Source organism: Rousettus aegyptiacus, unplaced genomic scaffold, assembly GCF_014176215.1.
Source record: "Rousettus aegyptiacus isolate mRouAeg1 unplaced genomic scaffold, mRouAeg1.p scaffold_m13_p_2, whole genome shotgun sequence".
NCBI lineage: Eukaryota > Metazoa > Chordata > Mammalia > Chiroptera > Pteropodidae > Rousettus > Rousettus aegyptiacus.
Window position 1 is genome coordinate 156925709 of NW_023416295.1, and position 16267 is coordinate 156941975.

The 16267-nt window shown below is 40.3% G+C and overlaps 1 protein-coding gene across 3 annotated transcripts in view; it reads left to right on the forward strand.

Moving 5' to 3' along the window:
• ANO2 (anoctamin 2) overlaps positions 1 to 16267 on the forward strand; it is a 291146-nt gene that overhangs the window by 137769 nt on the left and 137110 nt on the right. For all 3 annotated transcript variants that reach the window (XM_016162765.2, XM_016162764.2, XM_016162767.2), the window contains 2 exons: positions 6960 to 7094; positions 13548 to 13708. In XM_016162765.2, the coding sequence (XP_016018251.2) occupies positions 6960 to 7094; positions 13548 to 13708 (296 nt within the window). The remainder of the gene's footprint in view (positions 1 to 6959; positions 7095 to 13547; positions 13709 to 16267) is intronic.

The following is a 16267-nucleotide window of genomic DNA, read 5'->3' on the forward strand; positions in this document are numbered from 1 at the left end:
AGGATTGTTGATCCTAATAATAAAATAGTTGTACAGTGCGGAGGAACTAAGTTCTAGCAGGTACCAGGTGAGGTATGAAGACACATGTCCACCAACAGTGCTCATTGCTGGTGAGGGATCTGAGGAAGGAATGATCGGGTTGGAGAGGTGGGATAGGCTTGGGGGAAGATTTTTGATAGTTTCCCATGTAGCCTTGGCAAGCCTAAGCATCTTTACCCTCAATAAGGATACACGAGGATAGAATTTAGATGGTGTTAGCTTTGACAGCTTTTCAAGCTGCTTTTATGCCAAGTGTTGAGCCCGTGCTCCTTAGTCATTACTATTGTTTACTGTTCACCACACCAAAGGCTACAGTAGGTACTGGGCAGGGCACCAGATGGGAAGGATTTCTGAGCTAAGGGAGTGGACATTCTCAGAGGCAAAAGAGGTCCACCATCAAGAGATTGGAAGGAGAAAATTATTCTGACAAACTCCTAAAGAAAAGATTTATGGTGCTCAGGCTAATACATCTTAATAGTTAGAAAAACAGTTTGGGAGTTTTTTTATTTTTATTCTTTCATAATTTTTAACATGACTCATAGGACCACATAGCGATCTTCCGGGTCAAGATGAGACTATGGAGGTTATTCATGTTTTGTAGGATTTCTCTCTGTCTCTGTCTGTCTGTCTCTCTTTCTCTGTGTGTGTGTTAAAAATTATCCCTATTCTCTTATCCATTAGTCGTATTCTGGTGGTAGAGGAGAGGGGCACAATTAGCAGTGCAAAGAAAGGGTTTGGAATTGATGAAACCGTGGGGCAGTGGATAGGATCAAAGACTCTCAAGACAGACTTTGGTTGGAAATTCGAATGTGTAGCTAACTGATGTGGACCTTGGGCGTGGGGTTTAAATTCTTTGAGGCTTGTTTTTCTTATCTGCAAGTTGGGAGAATAGTTTCTAACTCACAGAATCTGATTAAACTATCTATGCATATAAAAAGCAGTGTAGGTGCTCAATAAATGTTCTTGGTGGATGAGAGTGAAAGAAATTTGGAAAAAGAGAAGTCATCAAAAAAAGGTACATACCCAGCAACAGAACAAACAGGGTTATTGTTAAGGTGAGAAATGCACCTTGAATTTGAAAGGAAATCAACCAGAGTCCAGCTGAGGTTTCACATGATGGAGGAATGTGGGATGCAGAAGCTCAGGATGGGTGTGTCCCATATCTTGGTAAAGAGCAGACTTTAGCCTGGGAGGGTTGGGCTCTAACTCAGCCTTCGTAGAGGTTCTGCCATGGCATCAGTTCTGCAAAAATGTTGTCAACAATATTTTCCATGAACTTTCAGTAAATTTTGTGCTGTGTATCGAGACATTTCTTTATCATTTTTTCAACATAAGATGTAACTGGATCCTTGGCATGTTTGTTACATGTCGTAGTGCTGGTCTTTCTACTCCTTAAGAATATTGAAAAACACTGAAAAACAATTCTTTTGTCACCCAGGAAAGGTTTTTTTTTTTTTCCTGCCACTTGCAAACATTATGGAATAGAAAGTCAAAACAGTTCTTCTTCAGCCTCTTCTTATTCTAATCCCTGGCCCCCTTTCTTTTTGGAGGACCGGAGTAATAAAACCACAGTAACTTGTGCCGGGGTCTTCTGCTTTAGAATTTTTAAAGCACTTTTCCTTTGCTGTCTTGGTGGATATTTGTAACTCAGTGGGAAGAAGGTCATTTTCATTTAACAGTGACACCTTCTTGCTGGGGGACCTTGAAGCAGGGCCATTCTGTGACAGCTGTGCAGATTATTTGTTGACAAGGACAACTGACTAGAGGGTATAAAGGGGCTGAAATTCACCCTGTACTCTCACCATGTTATGAACGCCAGCATCTCTTTCTTACCATACTGAAGGGAGCTTTGGTTTTTCCATCTACAAAATAGGATTAATTTTCGAATCCTTACATTAGAAGGACTGTGTATTTTTAAGTCTATTTTTTCTCAACTGGATTGGGAATTGGCACACAATGCTGGTGCTGCTGATGATGATAGCTAACACTTCTGAGTGTTTACTATGTGCCAAGTGCTGTTTTAAGCAATTTGTATATATATTAACTCTTACAGTTCTTATAACAATCTTATAATTTATGTTCTCTATTTTTTCCATGTTAAGCTCTGGTCTCTAATTATGACTCTGCCTAGTTATTGGTGATTTTGGACAAATCTGGTAATGTCCTATAGCCTCAGTTCCCTAATCTGTAAAATGAGAGGATTGTAACAGATCAGTAACTCCTAAGTCACTTCACCCCCTATTTTGATTCATGAGCCTTGTATTATTTAGGAATGAGGTGACACACTCAAGTGGGTAATTGAGGACTAAGGGAAATCCACAAGGGATGGGGACACCCCAGGGATGAGCAACAGTGGGGAATCATTAGCACCTGTAGGCTCAAAGGGGCAGGAGGAGGTTGGGGTTACAGAACCCAGAACCCAGAGTGTTGAAGCTACCATGTAGGGACGCCTCTGAGAGGAGCCATGGCACCCATTGTGGCCAGACAGTTGGGGTGGAAATCAGTATAGCACTGTCTTTATCTCCTCACCCTTCCTTTTTCTCTTGGTGCCTCCTGTTGGCCAACCCAGAAGCCCGAGAGCAGGGGGCCTGGTTGACAGAATCCACTGAGATCACCCTCTTGGGGCAGAGACCTGGTGGAGATGCGGGTAGAGGGGTCTGCAGCTCTGCACGAGCCGTCTTCACAGCAGCACATGGATCATCCCCTGAACTCCCTTAGACTTTTTTTTTTTTTAAGTCAACATTGTGTGGAAAATTATGGAGAAATGATCCTAAGTAAACATTTTTAATATTAGTGGATATTATGCTGTAGAATTTATTGTATACAATCTTTTATAATATTTATCATACATAAAGATGAGTTTATCCTTTTCCTTTTAAACAGGTGGTGCATACTGTTTATGTTATCAAATTAAATTATGCAAGAAAAAAACATGTTTCAACAATCACATTTTTAAATAGCAGAGTATGTCATTTTTGGTTTGGATAATGATGTATATAAAAACTTAGATTAAAATTTATCAGCCTATTACAACTTTAAAATAGACTTTAAAATAGACAAACAACAACAACAACAGCAACAACAACAACAACCATAAAAACCACTTTTATGACCTGAAATTTGGTATGGCTGCACTTTGAGTTAAAATTGAACTGGTATATTATCTAATATTTATCCTTCATTCCTAAATAATAAGCTGAACGAGAAAGTTTTTGGCTACTTATGCAAGGATTACTCTGCAGATCATACATGGCTGTCAGGGACAACCTCTAACTTCCATAAATGAAAAGCCAATTGGATTTAATAGCTGTTTTAACATTGGTTTTTGGTAATGACGATATCTTTATGTCAGTCGTATGCAATTTATGGATCTGCGTGAATATCAGCAAGGTGAATTTATTGAATTCTTTCTTGCCATTTTTATGCTCTGCATTAACATGCTATATTTCACCATCAGTATTCCTCATGTTTCCATCTTTATTTGAAGATTGGTTGTAGGTAAAGACAAACAACATTTAAGAATGAAAATGAAAACAATGTTAAATAGCCAAAACTACCAGGTGATAAATGATTGGGGGACTAGCCATGAGCACGTGTCTCTGATCACTATCTGATGTGTACTTGGAAGCTCTTGCACCGCTCATCGATAAACAGAAACTATCTAATCATTTCATGTATTGCTTTTTTAAAAAATGGAAATTGGAACACATGCCCTTTCTGATATGAATGTGCTTCTGGAGGTTATAGGGTTTGTAAATCACTGAGTGCAGAATTCTGTTTTAGATGATCCTTAGAGTTCCTTTTTTTTTTATGATGGTAGAAAATAAATCATAACACTCTGTAAATTGAAAAGCTCAAGTCTGCATTATCATCTACCCTGTTACCTAAGAAATACATGTCATGGTTAAAGTATAGGCTTGAAATCAGACGGTCCTGAGTTAGAGTCCAGATTTCTCTATCGTTAGCTGTGTGACCTTAACACAAGTTACTCAGTTCCTCTGAGCTGTGCTCGCCACTCGCATAGTAGGACAAACCTAGTAACCTAGTAACAACCTGATAGGGTTATTGTGAGGGTTCAGCCATTCACTGAGCAAATGCTTATTAAGCCACTGCTATGTGCCAGGCATATTCCAGGCACTAAGGAAACAATAAGGAACAGGAAAGAAAGAGTGTCTGCTCTCATGAAGCAGTGGAGATGGACACAAACTTAGGAAATTGGATAAATTTAGAGAACAGCGTTAGGTAGTGATAGTGTTATGAAGAAAAATGAAGCAAGGGGAGAGGTGAGCTGACATTTGGGAAGGGCGGTCATAGAAGGCCTTTCTGAGAAGGTGATGTTAGAGCAGAGACAGAGGAAGTGAGTGTGAGGTCCGAGGAAGGAGTGTTCCAGGTAGAGGGCACAGCCAGGAAAGGCCCTGAGGTAGGAGCAGATATGGTATGTTTGAGGAGCAGAAAGGGGTCAGTGAGCTGAAGCAAAGCCAAAGGAGAAAATGAAACTGGATTTTTGGCTAGTGCAGTGTTCGGAGGCTGAATCAGGAAATTCCCAGGGACCAGCCTTCGGGTTAGAAGCTCCCTCTCATCTTCCATCATAAGGAGGCACGTGCTTCCTCCTCACCTAGAACTACCCTATAAAGGGGATGGCGGTGGGGAGATCACTGAGCTGGGAGAGACCATTCTGATGGGGAGATTGAACCTTGAATTGACTGAATATTTAACCCACGTTTGCCCCATCTCATGGTTTCACCAAGGGGAGGCCTTTGCTGGGTTGCCTGGCTTCTTCTGTAGCTGGGAAATTCCACGATATCTTCTAGAGAACCAACCATCGTGAACTTTAATTAAAGGCTCAGAACTTTCTCTTTGGATGCCTGCCTTTAAATGCTGTCCGACTTGAGGGAAAGAGAATAATAGACAAGTCGATCTCCAGAGAAACTGTTGGTCTGTAGGACATATGGTGTCTTTTTAAAACCATTTTAAAATCAAAGTATAATATACATAAAGAAGAGTGTATATGTACAATATTCAGCTCGCTGAAACTGAATACAACCATGCACCCAGCACCCAGGTCAAGGAAAAACATGGTCAGCACCCCGTGCGTGTTGTCCATATTTTTTGTATTAGATTCTTCCTTATCATAATAATTATAATTATTTTAAAGTCTGTCTGACAATCCTGGCATCTAGATCAACTTTGGTTTCGTTGATTTCCTTATGACTTGACAATGGATTTATTATTTTTTGTGTGTCTCAAGATTTTTTATTGAATTTTTGACATTGTTTCTACACAGTAGAAACTGAGGTAATTGGTATTTACTCCTGGAAATGTGCTTATGCCTCTTCTGTCAGGCTGTTAGCGAGGGGAGCGAAGTCAGTCTAGTCAGAGGTTGCTGGATTTGGATTTTGTCATGGCTGGAATCAGCTTCACTATACCACAGACTTGAAATTTCTTCGGCAGTGAGATGCTATCACCACATGCTTCTTGTTGGCCATGGAAGGCCAAGAATTTGTGCTCATTGCTCCATTTTTACCCTCGGCTCTCAGCAGTCCTTTGCCACAGAGGGGTCTCCCTCCTGCCCCTCCCCCAGCAGCAGACTGCCGATCTTGTTACTTGGTGCTGAAGGCTTTTGATTTGAAGGAGAGATGGTCCTAGAAGATGGATAGGCCTTCGTGCCTGTGTGCAACTAAGAGGGCCCTCTCCATTTTCCCCCCTTGCCTATTATCTCCCTCTTAAGTACTTGGGTGGGGGTCATTGAATAGGAACTTGTGAATGAATGTAAACTCCTTTTGTGTCTGGAGCTCCCAGTTATTTTAATCTGCCATACTAACCTACACTCAGCCTTTTCGGATTTAAAAAATTTTAGCTATTTCTTCTTACTCACTTTTATGGTGACTACTTTTGCTTCCCATGCTCTGCCAAATGCTCTGAAACTATTTGTGTGTCCCATCTTTCCTTAAAGGGGCTTGTCTCTTTTTTATTTTTATTTTTAAAGATAAGTTCACCCGCTTATCTTGCAACCTCCACTCTGTGAGGGGTTCAAGAAAAGTTTCGATTTCACAGATTATCCAGATTTCTCTTGTTGTTAGGGTGGGTGCTCCATTTTCTTGGAGTTGTCTACATCCTCAGTGGGAGCAGCTCCCCTGGTAGTGGATAAAGAGACTCTATTCACTGTTGTTCTTACTCTTTAGTGCTTCCATCAAAAAGTGGGCTGAAGTCCCATTTTCCTGCTGGATTTTATGTCAGAGGCTCTTGAGAAATAAAATATACTGCTCCTCTGTGGATTATATTTTTCTCATCAGGTGTCCATAACCAATATTTATCTAAGGGAAAATCCTTTTCAGAGGCTTAAGGGTAATTTACTAGCTTTATGAGCTGAGGGATCAAACAGATATGGCTTGGTAAATTTTCTTTTAAAAAAATATATTTTCTAAATTATAAGAGTAGTTCAAAAAGTAGAGAGTTTAAGAGTGCAGAAAGATGAAAAAGAGGTAAAAGCCACCCATAATTTTATTAGTACCTAATTTCTGTGTTTTGTTTAAATAAACTAGTTCCAAAAGGTGTGTTTTTCTGTGGGTTGAATACTTTGGCACTCATGAAATGATGATGTGTTATTCATGTTTGCCTAGTGAAGATGCCAGAATTTATGGCATATTTTTAGTTTGCTGTTTAGTTTGCTGGATTACTTCTCCTAGCTATTTCCCATGAGCAGCCAGGACAGGTGTGTATATGTGATTCCAGTGGAATGAATTCATTTCGGAAAGGACCAGTTGTTGATTCCTTGTGCTGAGGTTCCTCTTTTCTTGTGTAACTACCTTTAATAAAAATCCCTTTTTATTTACACTGACTCATTGTCAGGTTTAAAACCAACAAAAATGAAGAAAGTTTATAATGCTCTTAATATGTGTTATATTTTCTTTCTTTTCCAGAAAGTATTTTGGAGAAAAAATTGGACTGTATTTTGCCTGGCTGGGATTATATACATCATTCCTCATCCCATCTTCTGTAATTGGGGTGATTGTATTTCTTTATGGATGTGCAACAATTGAAGAAGATATTCCCAGGTAAGATGGTTTTAAAGAAAAAGACTCAATTCCCGTATGTTAGTTAGTAGTTTGGAGTTTCAGCTGAGTTGTGAGTACATTTCACACACCTCCTTCCAAAGTCCTCACCCTCTATCATTCTCTTACCACACACATGACTTTTCTCCAGAGACAGATCTGGGAGCCGAAGATCCTGGGAATGGCTTCAGAGCCATCCTGGACGTGGCCCACTTCCTTTCCTTGTCAAGCTATTCTCCAGGGCCAGGGTCCAATGTGGACAGGCGGATAATACCTGCTGAAAAAAATCATGCCTGAGAAATGCTTTTCCCCCCTTAACTGCATGACTTTTTTTCTCTGGTTTCCCATAAGACCAAGGCCTTGGGTAGAGATCACATTCTGTATGGTCAAACACGGTTGGGATTAAATACTGTGAGGCTATCTGTAGAAACAGGCAGTTGTGGAGCTGAGGAAGGCCCAGCCTCTGGTTCAAGAGTCAGAATTTGTAAGAGGTGACAGGCCTCATGGTGGGGCTCTTGGATAGCCAAGAGATGGAATAAAGCTTAGTCATTATGGAGAAGAGAAAGCCTATCGAGAAAATAAGCACTTAAAAACAGCAACCTTCAGCGTTGGCACCGTTAGTACTAGCTATGTGACTGGATAGTTCACTTCCTAAGTCTTAACTTCCTTGCCTGTAAAATGGTAATAATAATATCTACTGCCCAGTGTCATTGTGAGGATTAAAGTAGATAGTTCCTGGCACACAGGAGAGTATTAACAAATGATTTTTGAATGAGTTAATATATGTACAAATAGAGTAAAAGGGACAAAAGAGACATTTAGCCAATATTTAGAATTTAAATTTCTTTCCATCTTCAAGAAGGAGCATGGTTAGTATATTTTAATGTTCTTTCAGTTGCAAGGGTAAAATGCAACCTGAACTAGCTTAAGCAAAAAAGGAAATTCAGAAAGATTCTGTGACCTCTCAGGGGACCTGATGGCAGGCATGCGGCTAACCCCAGAAACGACGGAAATGGGAACCACTTCAGTGTATCTCCTGTCTGATTCTTTCTAGTATTTATTTGTTTCCCTACAGATATTCTCCATTGGATATACACAATGCTGCTAATAGCTCATGGGTGTTATATTTTAGAACTTTATACTCCATTGGTCCCCAGTGAAAAAAGTCTATGGTTCATTTTGGCTTAAGTGGAGGCCCTGGGCCAACCAATCGTGGCTGTAGTGTGTGATCACAGTGTACCAACAGAAGGTCCCCTCAGTATCTAAGTGTGTGAGAATACCGGGCAGAATATGAGAGTCCACTATAACTGGGGATACTACTGGGGGGAGTAATGGACATTCCAAAGAAAGGGCCAAAAGCTGTGCTCTTGAGGAAAGCATATCTACGAGTAACAGGGGCCAGCTGGCTCTTCTTGCCACCATACCATTCTATAGAGATGGTCTTGCAAATCAGAGAAACTAGAGGTGGCATTGTCAATAGTTAGAATAAAGCTAAATTACTTGGTATAGTCGTCATCCCTTATCTGCAGGGCATATGCTTTAAGACCCTCAGAGGGTCCCTGAAACTGTGGATAGTACCAAATTCTATATATACACTGTTTTTATCTTATACATACATACTTATGCTAAAGTCTAATTTATAAATTAGGCACAATACTACTAGTAAAATAGAACATTTATAACCATCTACTGTACTAAAAGTTATATGAATGTAGCCTCTCTCTCAAAATATCTTATTGTACTATACTCATCATCTTTCTTCTTAAGATGATGTGAGATGATACAGTGCCTATATGGTGAGATTGGCTGAGGTGAATGACACAGGCATTGTGACATAGCATCAGGCTATATACTTTAACACAAGCTCTATGATACCATGACAAGCGATTTGATAATCAAGATGGCTGATGGGCAGGTAATGGATACAGCATGGAGGTGCTGGACAAAGGGATGATTCCTCTCCCAAGTGGACCAAAGCGGAACAGCAGCATAAGATTTCATCACACTACCCTGAATAGTGTGCAATTTAAAACTCACAAATTGCTTATTTCTGGAATTTTCCATTTAATATTTTCGACCTGTGGTTTACCGTGGATAACAAAAACCACAGAAAGCAAAACTGTGGATAAGAAGGGACTACTGTATAAGAGGCAAGGGTTTGTATGTTTTTGTGTATAAAACTCCATATCATCTGTCCACTGTTCTTGACCAGGAGTCTGGGACCTGTATCACAGGAGCTATGCTGTCAGGGTTCTGTGTTTCCCAGGCCATCTTGCATGAGGAAGGAACTAACACCTAGCAAACATCTACCTGTGCCAGGCATGGTGCTAGGTGGTTTTATGTACTAATTTCTTTGATTCTCTAGAGATCAACATTGTAAACTCTGTATGACAGGTATTTTTTCACCTAACAGAGATGGAGAAATTGGTGCTAACTGAAGTCACAGAATTTGGCCAACTTCAACAACCAATAATTGGTTGAAATTTGACCTCTGTCACTTCCTACTCCAAAGTCTTTCCTTTTTCCAATAAGCTGTGAAATCTTCCAAGGGCTCATATCCTTCGCAGCAGCCCAGGTAGCTTCAACCAGCTTTGTCTGGTGTGTTCTCAGAAAATACAGCTACTGTGTGTCCCTTGCCTAGTTGTGTTCCCTAGAGAACTGGACCTCAGGTTGACCAGAACTGGAAAACTCTATACATTGCATAAAAGACCAATTCCAGTACAGTGTGTGGGGCGTTAGTGTGCTGGTTTACATCAGGACTTAGAAGTTGTGCCCTGGGTCCCCATATGGGAATACATATGACAGTGACCACTGCTGCTGGAAATGACCGTAGTCTATACATGCTGCAAAGATACATGTTTAAGCACATGCATACTCACTCATGCATGTGCAGGCATATATACATGTAAAATGAGATTATTATCATTGTAGATGTATCATATTGCTTGTCGAAGTATGTGATGTTTTACAAACTGTGGGTAGCAACCCATTAATGGATTATGGAATCAGTTTAATGGTTATCTATTAAATGCACTAGAACAAGATAGGATAGAGTGGAATGAAATGCAGTATTAGTTTTCATCACAAGAAGGAAGTATAAGAGTTGTTGCATGAGATTTTATTTAGTTATATAAGAGTGTTTATTAGGAAAGGGTATGTATGTATTTGCATACTGGAATCTGATATAAAAGACTTTGAAACTGTAGGTTGCAGTCAAAAAGGTATGAAATTTACTGTTAAAAAATTAAAATTTTGGTTGTTGGTTTTTCAGATTCAGAGTAGGATGTGGCAAATCAAGAAGGTGTAAACGATAGAAAAGAATTAAGTATTTTATTTTATTTTTTAAAGAACTGTTGTTGAATCGTAATTGTATGTCCATCCAAAGTTCAAGTTCTGTGGGCCTGATGAAAATTCACAAAATATCACTCCTCATCAACAAAAGAATGGTGTCCAAATTCCGATACTGAATCTAAACAAACTCAAACCCTTTCAGGATCTGTGTCTATCAGCCACTAATAAACATGATTAAAAACTTGCACTATTCCTGGGATTATTTTAGAGATTTCTAATTTGGGCATTAAGCTTGGAAGTTACTATCTATGTATCACTTTTTAAAACCTTTTTATTTTGAAAACATTAGAGATTTACAGGAAGGTGCAAAGAGAGTACGGAGGGGTATGATATACCCACCACCCAGATTCCCCCGATAGTTGTGTCTTATATAACTGCAGTACAATATCAAAACCAGAAAATTTATATTATGTGGAACTTTAAATGGGACCTTTTATTGCCAATAACTTTGATATGTGAGATACAAGTATCACTTGTAAGTAATAATTCCATATGTGCATGATACATCTATAGAACTTTCTTCTACTTACCAAAGGATTGATTTCATTTGTTAGGCATTTGTTTACATAGGTAGGAAGGACTGGAGCATTAAAAAGAAAGTCGATTAATCTAAACCATATTGAAAAAAAATTGATTACTTTTGAGGTTTGAGACCTCAATAGCAGATGTTCTTTCTGAATTTCCTGAATAATTGCCTGGTTGTACCTTCTTCCTTTGTGCAAGCACCTAATTTATGAGCAATGAGTCACTCATTAAAAACCACTCGCTTTGGGGGGCTTATCAACCTTCTTGTGTTTTCTAGAGAAAATGATAGATTGAAGAAATACACTATGAGAGTAACTATAGTTACTTCTAACTAGAAATCTATGGATTATGCAGAGTTAATTACCTAGACATGATTTCAGTTCCAAGTGAGCTTCCTTCATCTTTCGACTTGTCTAGAGACAATGTCTCTCAGAAAAAGTCATTTTAATGTCTTCCTGAGGCAGAATTTCTCCAGAATTCTATTCAAATGGCTCGCATTAAAAACAAAAACAAAAAACCCAGCTCAATAAATATAAAGAATTCTGACTTCAAATTTAAATGCTATGGGAAATATCCATGTGATAGTGGCTGCCATTTTGTACAAATGATTGATAATTGACTTAGTCTAATTTTAAAAGCAATAATATACACAGTGCTTAAGTTTCAAAGTGCTTTGCACCCAGTTAATTGCTAATACTTTATTAATTTCTTACCTGTTAGCACTGACTAGATTGGATTAGGAATTAGGCTGACTGGGATTATCCTCCTACAGTCTATGTGTAAAACAAACAAACAACCCTCAACAACAAAGTCTCTATTACACATGCTTGAGGGGCAGCACTGAGAACTAATTTGTTCTCAGACATGGCTTAAAAGCACAGCTCTTTACTAGAATTTATATAGACCAACAATTTTCTGTGTGAATTTGTTTTCCAAGAGGGTACTCTCCCCTCTGAAAGTAGCTACTCCTTCTCAACTGTACAGCGAACACTGATCTGACCCAGAAGACTTAAAGTAAACCTTGCCCTCTGGTTACCAATAAGAACTTGCCCAGGTGAATCTAGCATGGCTGAACTGTTTGGTAAGATATTATTATTTAATACAGTCTATGTCAATGAGTCACTGCTATTGACACTTGCCAACAGAGATCTTAGCAGTGAAACAGCGGAGGAACTAAGATTTATCCTCAGAGACCTAGAGTTTCTCTTGCTTCTCACAGAAGGCCTTTCCCTGCTGTGGACTCAATAACTCATTAAAAACAACCCTGAAAGCTGGGATTTGATGGACAGTGGCAGCCCTCAGTAAAACCCTTCAACTTCCTAGTGAGGGGAAGCTAGATCCAGACATCCTTTTGATTGCCAGGATAAATCTAAGCACTTGCTTCATCACACAGGGTATATACCAGCTTAGTCTGGCAAGTGGCCTCCCACTTGCCAGCCATGCTCTGTAGCACCCTCTGCTGCTTCTTTCCAGAGAAGACATAGCTGCTATTTCAGCCTAGGATCTCCTGCATCCCCATCACTGTGTCTCTAACTGCTCTGCGAGAACATCCAGTGCTTCATTTTCATGAAATCTTGAGTCCTCTACCCTTTTCCTCTAAACCATGAGCTTAACCATTCCCCAGGGGGACTATTACACACCAGAGTGATGAGTTCATTCATTTTCCTACCAACATATGATATGGAGGGATATTGGGAAGCCAGGTAAGGCTCATAGTTCTCTGATTCTTATTTACGAGTCCTCATACGAACCTAAATTTAATGGATCCAGCTCATTACCTAATAAAGGAATGGAATTTCAGATATATCCATCAGTCCATTAAATAGAAATGTAATGAGAATAGGTTAGAATGTAAGTTATGGTTATTTGACTCATGCTTCCCTCTCCAAGTAGCAAAGAATCTAGACTTTGGAAGAATTTGCCTTATTCTTTCATCCTCCCTAATCCCATTTCATGGTTATGATAATTTTTATTAGGTCAAGGTTATTAATGCCCATTCCACAAATAGTCTTGCAGCTGACACATTTAGAAAAGGTCTTCCAATCCAGATCTGACACCATTCTTATTCATGTGGGTTTTTCTCCTAAAGGTGAGAGCTTGTGTTCGTCCAGCCATATGCTCATGTTTGTTTCTCTTTGTGACTAGTCTCACACATTTGTGAGACAGACAGTAGGTTTAAGAAGACAGCCTATGTTTGAATGATGGTGATGAACTCTAACTTCAGACTGGTGATTTATTCACAATTGATGTTTTTCACCAACCTCATACACTCCATATAAGGGGCTTTATAAGGCATCATTCAATGAATACCATCTCTGGCATTACTTTCTTTTGGGACACTTCTAGTGACAGGGGGTTCCACACCTCTGAAGGTAGCCCAGACATTTTTTTTTTTTTAGACAAAGTACAAAAATAACACTCTCAAGGTGAAGAATCCAATTGCACCTTTTAAAATACACCTCCTGTAAGACCTTGATAAGCTCAAGTCATGGATCAGAAGTGGGAAAGTTTTAGGGGTGATTTGAGTGGGATGAGTTCTGTTTGAGGTCCACCTGACCCAGTAGCATCTGTCTGCTTTAGCAAAGAGATGTGTGACCAGCAGAATGCCTTCACCATGTGTCCTCTGTGTGACAAATCCTGTGACTATTGGAACCTCAGCTCAGCCTGTGGTACGGCGCGGGCCAGCCACCTGTTTGACAACCCAGCCACCGTCTTCTTCTCCATCTTCATGGCTTTGTGGGGTAAGTGGTTATGGGTATTAGCCTTGCTTATGTGGGTGGTACTTTTAAATGGGTACAGTGGCCAGGCTCTAATGACTGTATTCTTCAGTTTACTTCCTTTAGCATTTAGTCTCTGTATTTCAAAGTGGATTTTAGGATCAACAGATTTCTCTCCTTTATCACATGTGAATAGAATTAGGGATATTCTTATGCTTTATATATTTTTTAAAAAGATGTAGTAATGTTAACCTTGTATTGGTCTCATGAATGATGTTCAGAATTTGAACTAATACATGTTTTGAAAACCCCTAGCACACCCATATGGCACCTCCAGGAACATCTACTAAGACATGTAAAGTTGTAGATATCATCCAAAATAACACTCAAAGTGGTGGGATCATGGCATAGTCCTCGAGTTAGCTGGTAGTGATGGTCTAAACCTAGTCTCCTTACTCCAAGTTCAGTGCAATTTCTAAGATACAATGGGTGTAGACCGTAGAGATTTTACTAAATACCAGAGTGTTGTTTTTAATATTCCCGGAACCAAAGGGCTTTGTGAAGGAAAGAACAAATAGTTCCTTCATTGTCCTTCTCTTCCCCTCTACTTCTTAGAGTATCAGCATCATGGGTAGTAAACTCTCTCTGGGCCCTGGCCATCTGACACCACACACACACACACACACACACACATGCGCGCGTGCATTCTCTCTCTCTTTCTCATTCTCTCATTCTCTCTCTCTCTCTCTCTCTCTCTCTCTCTCTCTCTCTCTCTCTTCTCACAAACTGGAATAACAACCTTGTGGTAACCGAACCTTTCCAAGGGGGCACACCCACGTGCATTAATAAAAAGGGACCAAGTCAACATGTTTCAGCTCCTCTTGAGTAGCCACCTGCTTTTTCCTCATCATAGATATGCAGGCCCTTAGCTTTCCCACAGGATCACAGACCGGCAGGGCCATGGTACTGCTGCAGAGGTTGCTTGATTTATCAGAGTCGTGGGGCCTGGAGGACCTGCCAGGATGGGGCTGTGACTCATATATCCCCAAGAGTGTGAGGAGGAGGCAGGGAGAGGTCTCTTCTCAGTAGTGCTGGGAGAACTGAATACAACTTTCCTCCATTTCCCATAGGGACTTCTACTTGGGTGGAGATGGAACCAGACTGGAAAGATTCCCCTATTACTAGGCCACTAAAGAAAGAGGGGACATTTTCTTAGGGAGAAACAGCTGCTACCCAGGGACACATGGGCAGCCCATGAAAATAGGGACAGGGAATAAGAGGAAATGGCACTCATTAGTGACCATATAGCTCTGGAAATGTTCATGAGACGGGTCAGTAGAACAAACTTGTTACCTGAGAAGTCATAGGCAGCTCTGTCTCCCCATCAAGCAGGAGCATCTTGTAATTACTCCAAAATTCACTTGAACTGATTTGGAACTCAGTTGAATATGCATTCATTTTTTTTGATATATTGCAACTCTAATCCTCATTAATTTATCTTGCAGATATTACCATAATTGAGTAGCTGAAGCTTAATAACACCGTGTTCATGATCCCTTAACAACCTTCCTGGGATGCATCTTTCCTTGCAGAGAAACTTGGTTTTCAGTTGTACTTTGATGTTTTCAAGTCCCAGCAACTGCCTCTTCTTTCTCAATAGCTGTGATGAGCAGATAGATACCTTCCACCCCTCCCGAGGTCCTCAATAATTTATTGCTCCCAGCTCTGGCTCCCATCTCTTCCCCTCATATAGCAGTGGAGAGAAATCAAATAGGGTGAGATTGTGTCAGAGCTTCCTGGCATAGGGTAGGGTTTGGGTTTGTTTGTTTGTTTTAACAGCCTTGCTTTGTTTTATGTGATTGTATATTTGGTTACAGCAGCCAAAAGCCTCTGGGCATGATTGCCTACTAATTACAATGAAAAATAATAGTAATGCTCCTCATTACCATGATTATTCTGATCAGTGATGCTGTGCTGGGTGGGCCTGGGCCAGGGTCCAGGACTGGCAGGAATAAGGCTGGGAAGAAAAAGTGGTTCTGCCCAGAGAGAGACTCAGGCAATTATGGGGTGGGGATGGGGGTCGCTGAGACAGGGGGCACATGGAGGGTCCTAGTCTGGAGGACTTGGGTCTGTCGGAGTCTTTGGGCTCAGTTCTTCTGCGGTTCTGGCCTCAAAAATCAGGGAGCTTTAGAAAGACAGTGAATCCCTATTAAAAAGGGGAGTAAAGGGACAGGGTCTCTCAACTTCTTTTTGAGTAGAGATTAAGGACATCGACTTAGGGAACTGCCTGGTCTGTGTCTCAATTCTGCCCCTTCCAGCTGTGGATCCCCTACAAGTCAATACGAGTCTACTCTTTGTCCCTAAAGTCAGTACTCTTAACCAAGGCGCCATGTAACCTGGGGCATGGTACTTAACCTTCAAGAAACATTGTTCTCATCTGTAAAATGGGTGAAGTATTTCATTATGTTCTGTGACAAATGAACGAGATATGTATGCAAGGCACTTAACAGTGCCTGGCACATAATATGCACCAGGAACTATGAGCAGCTCTTTACCATGATGACAGCCCTTCCTTGTCCTCAT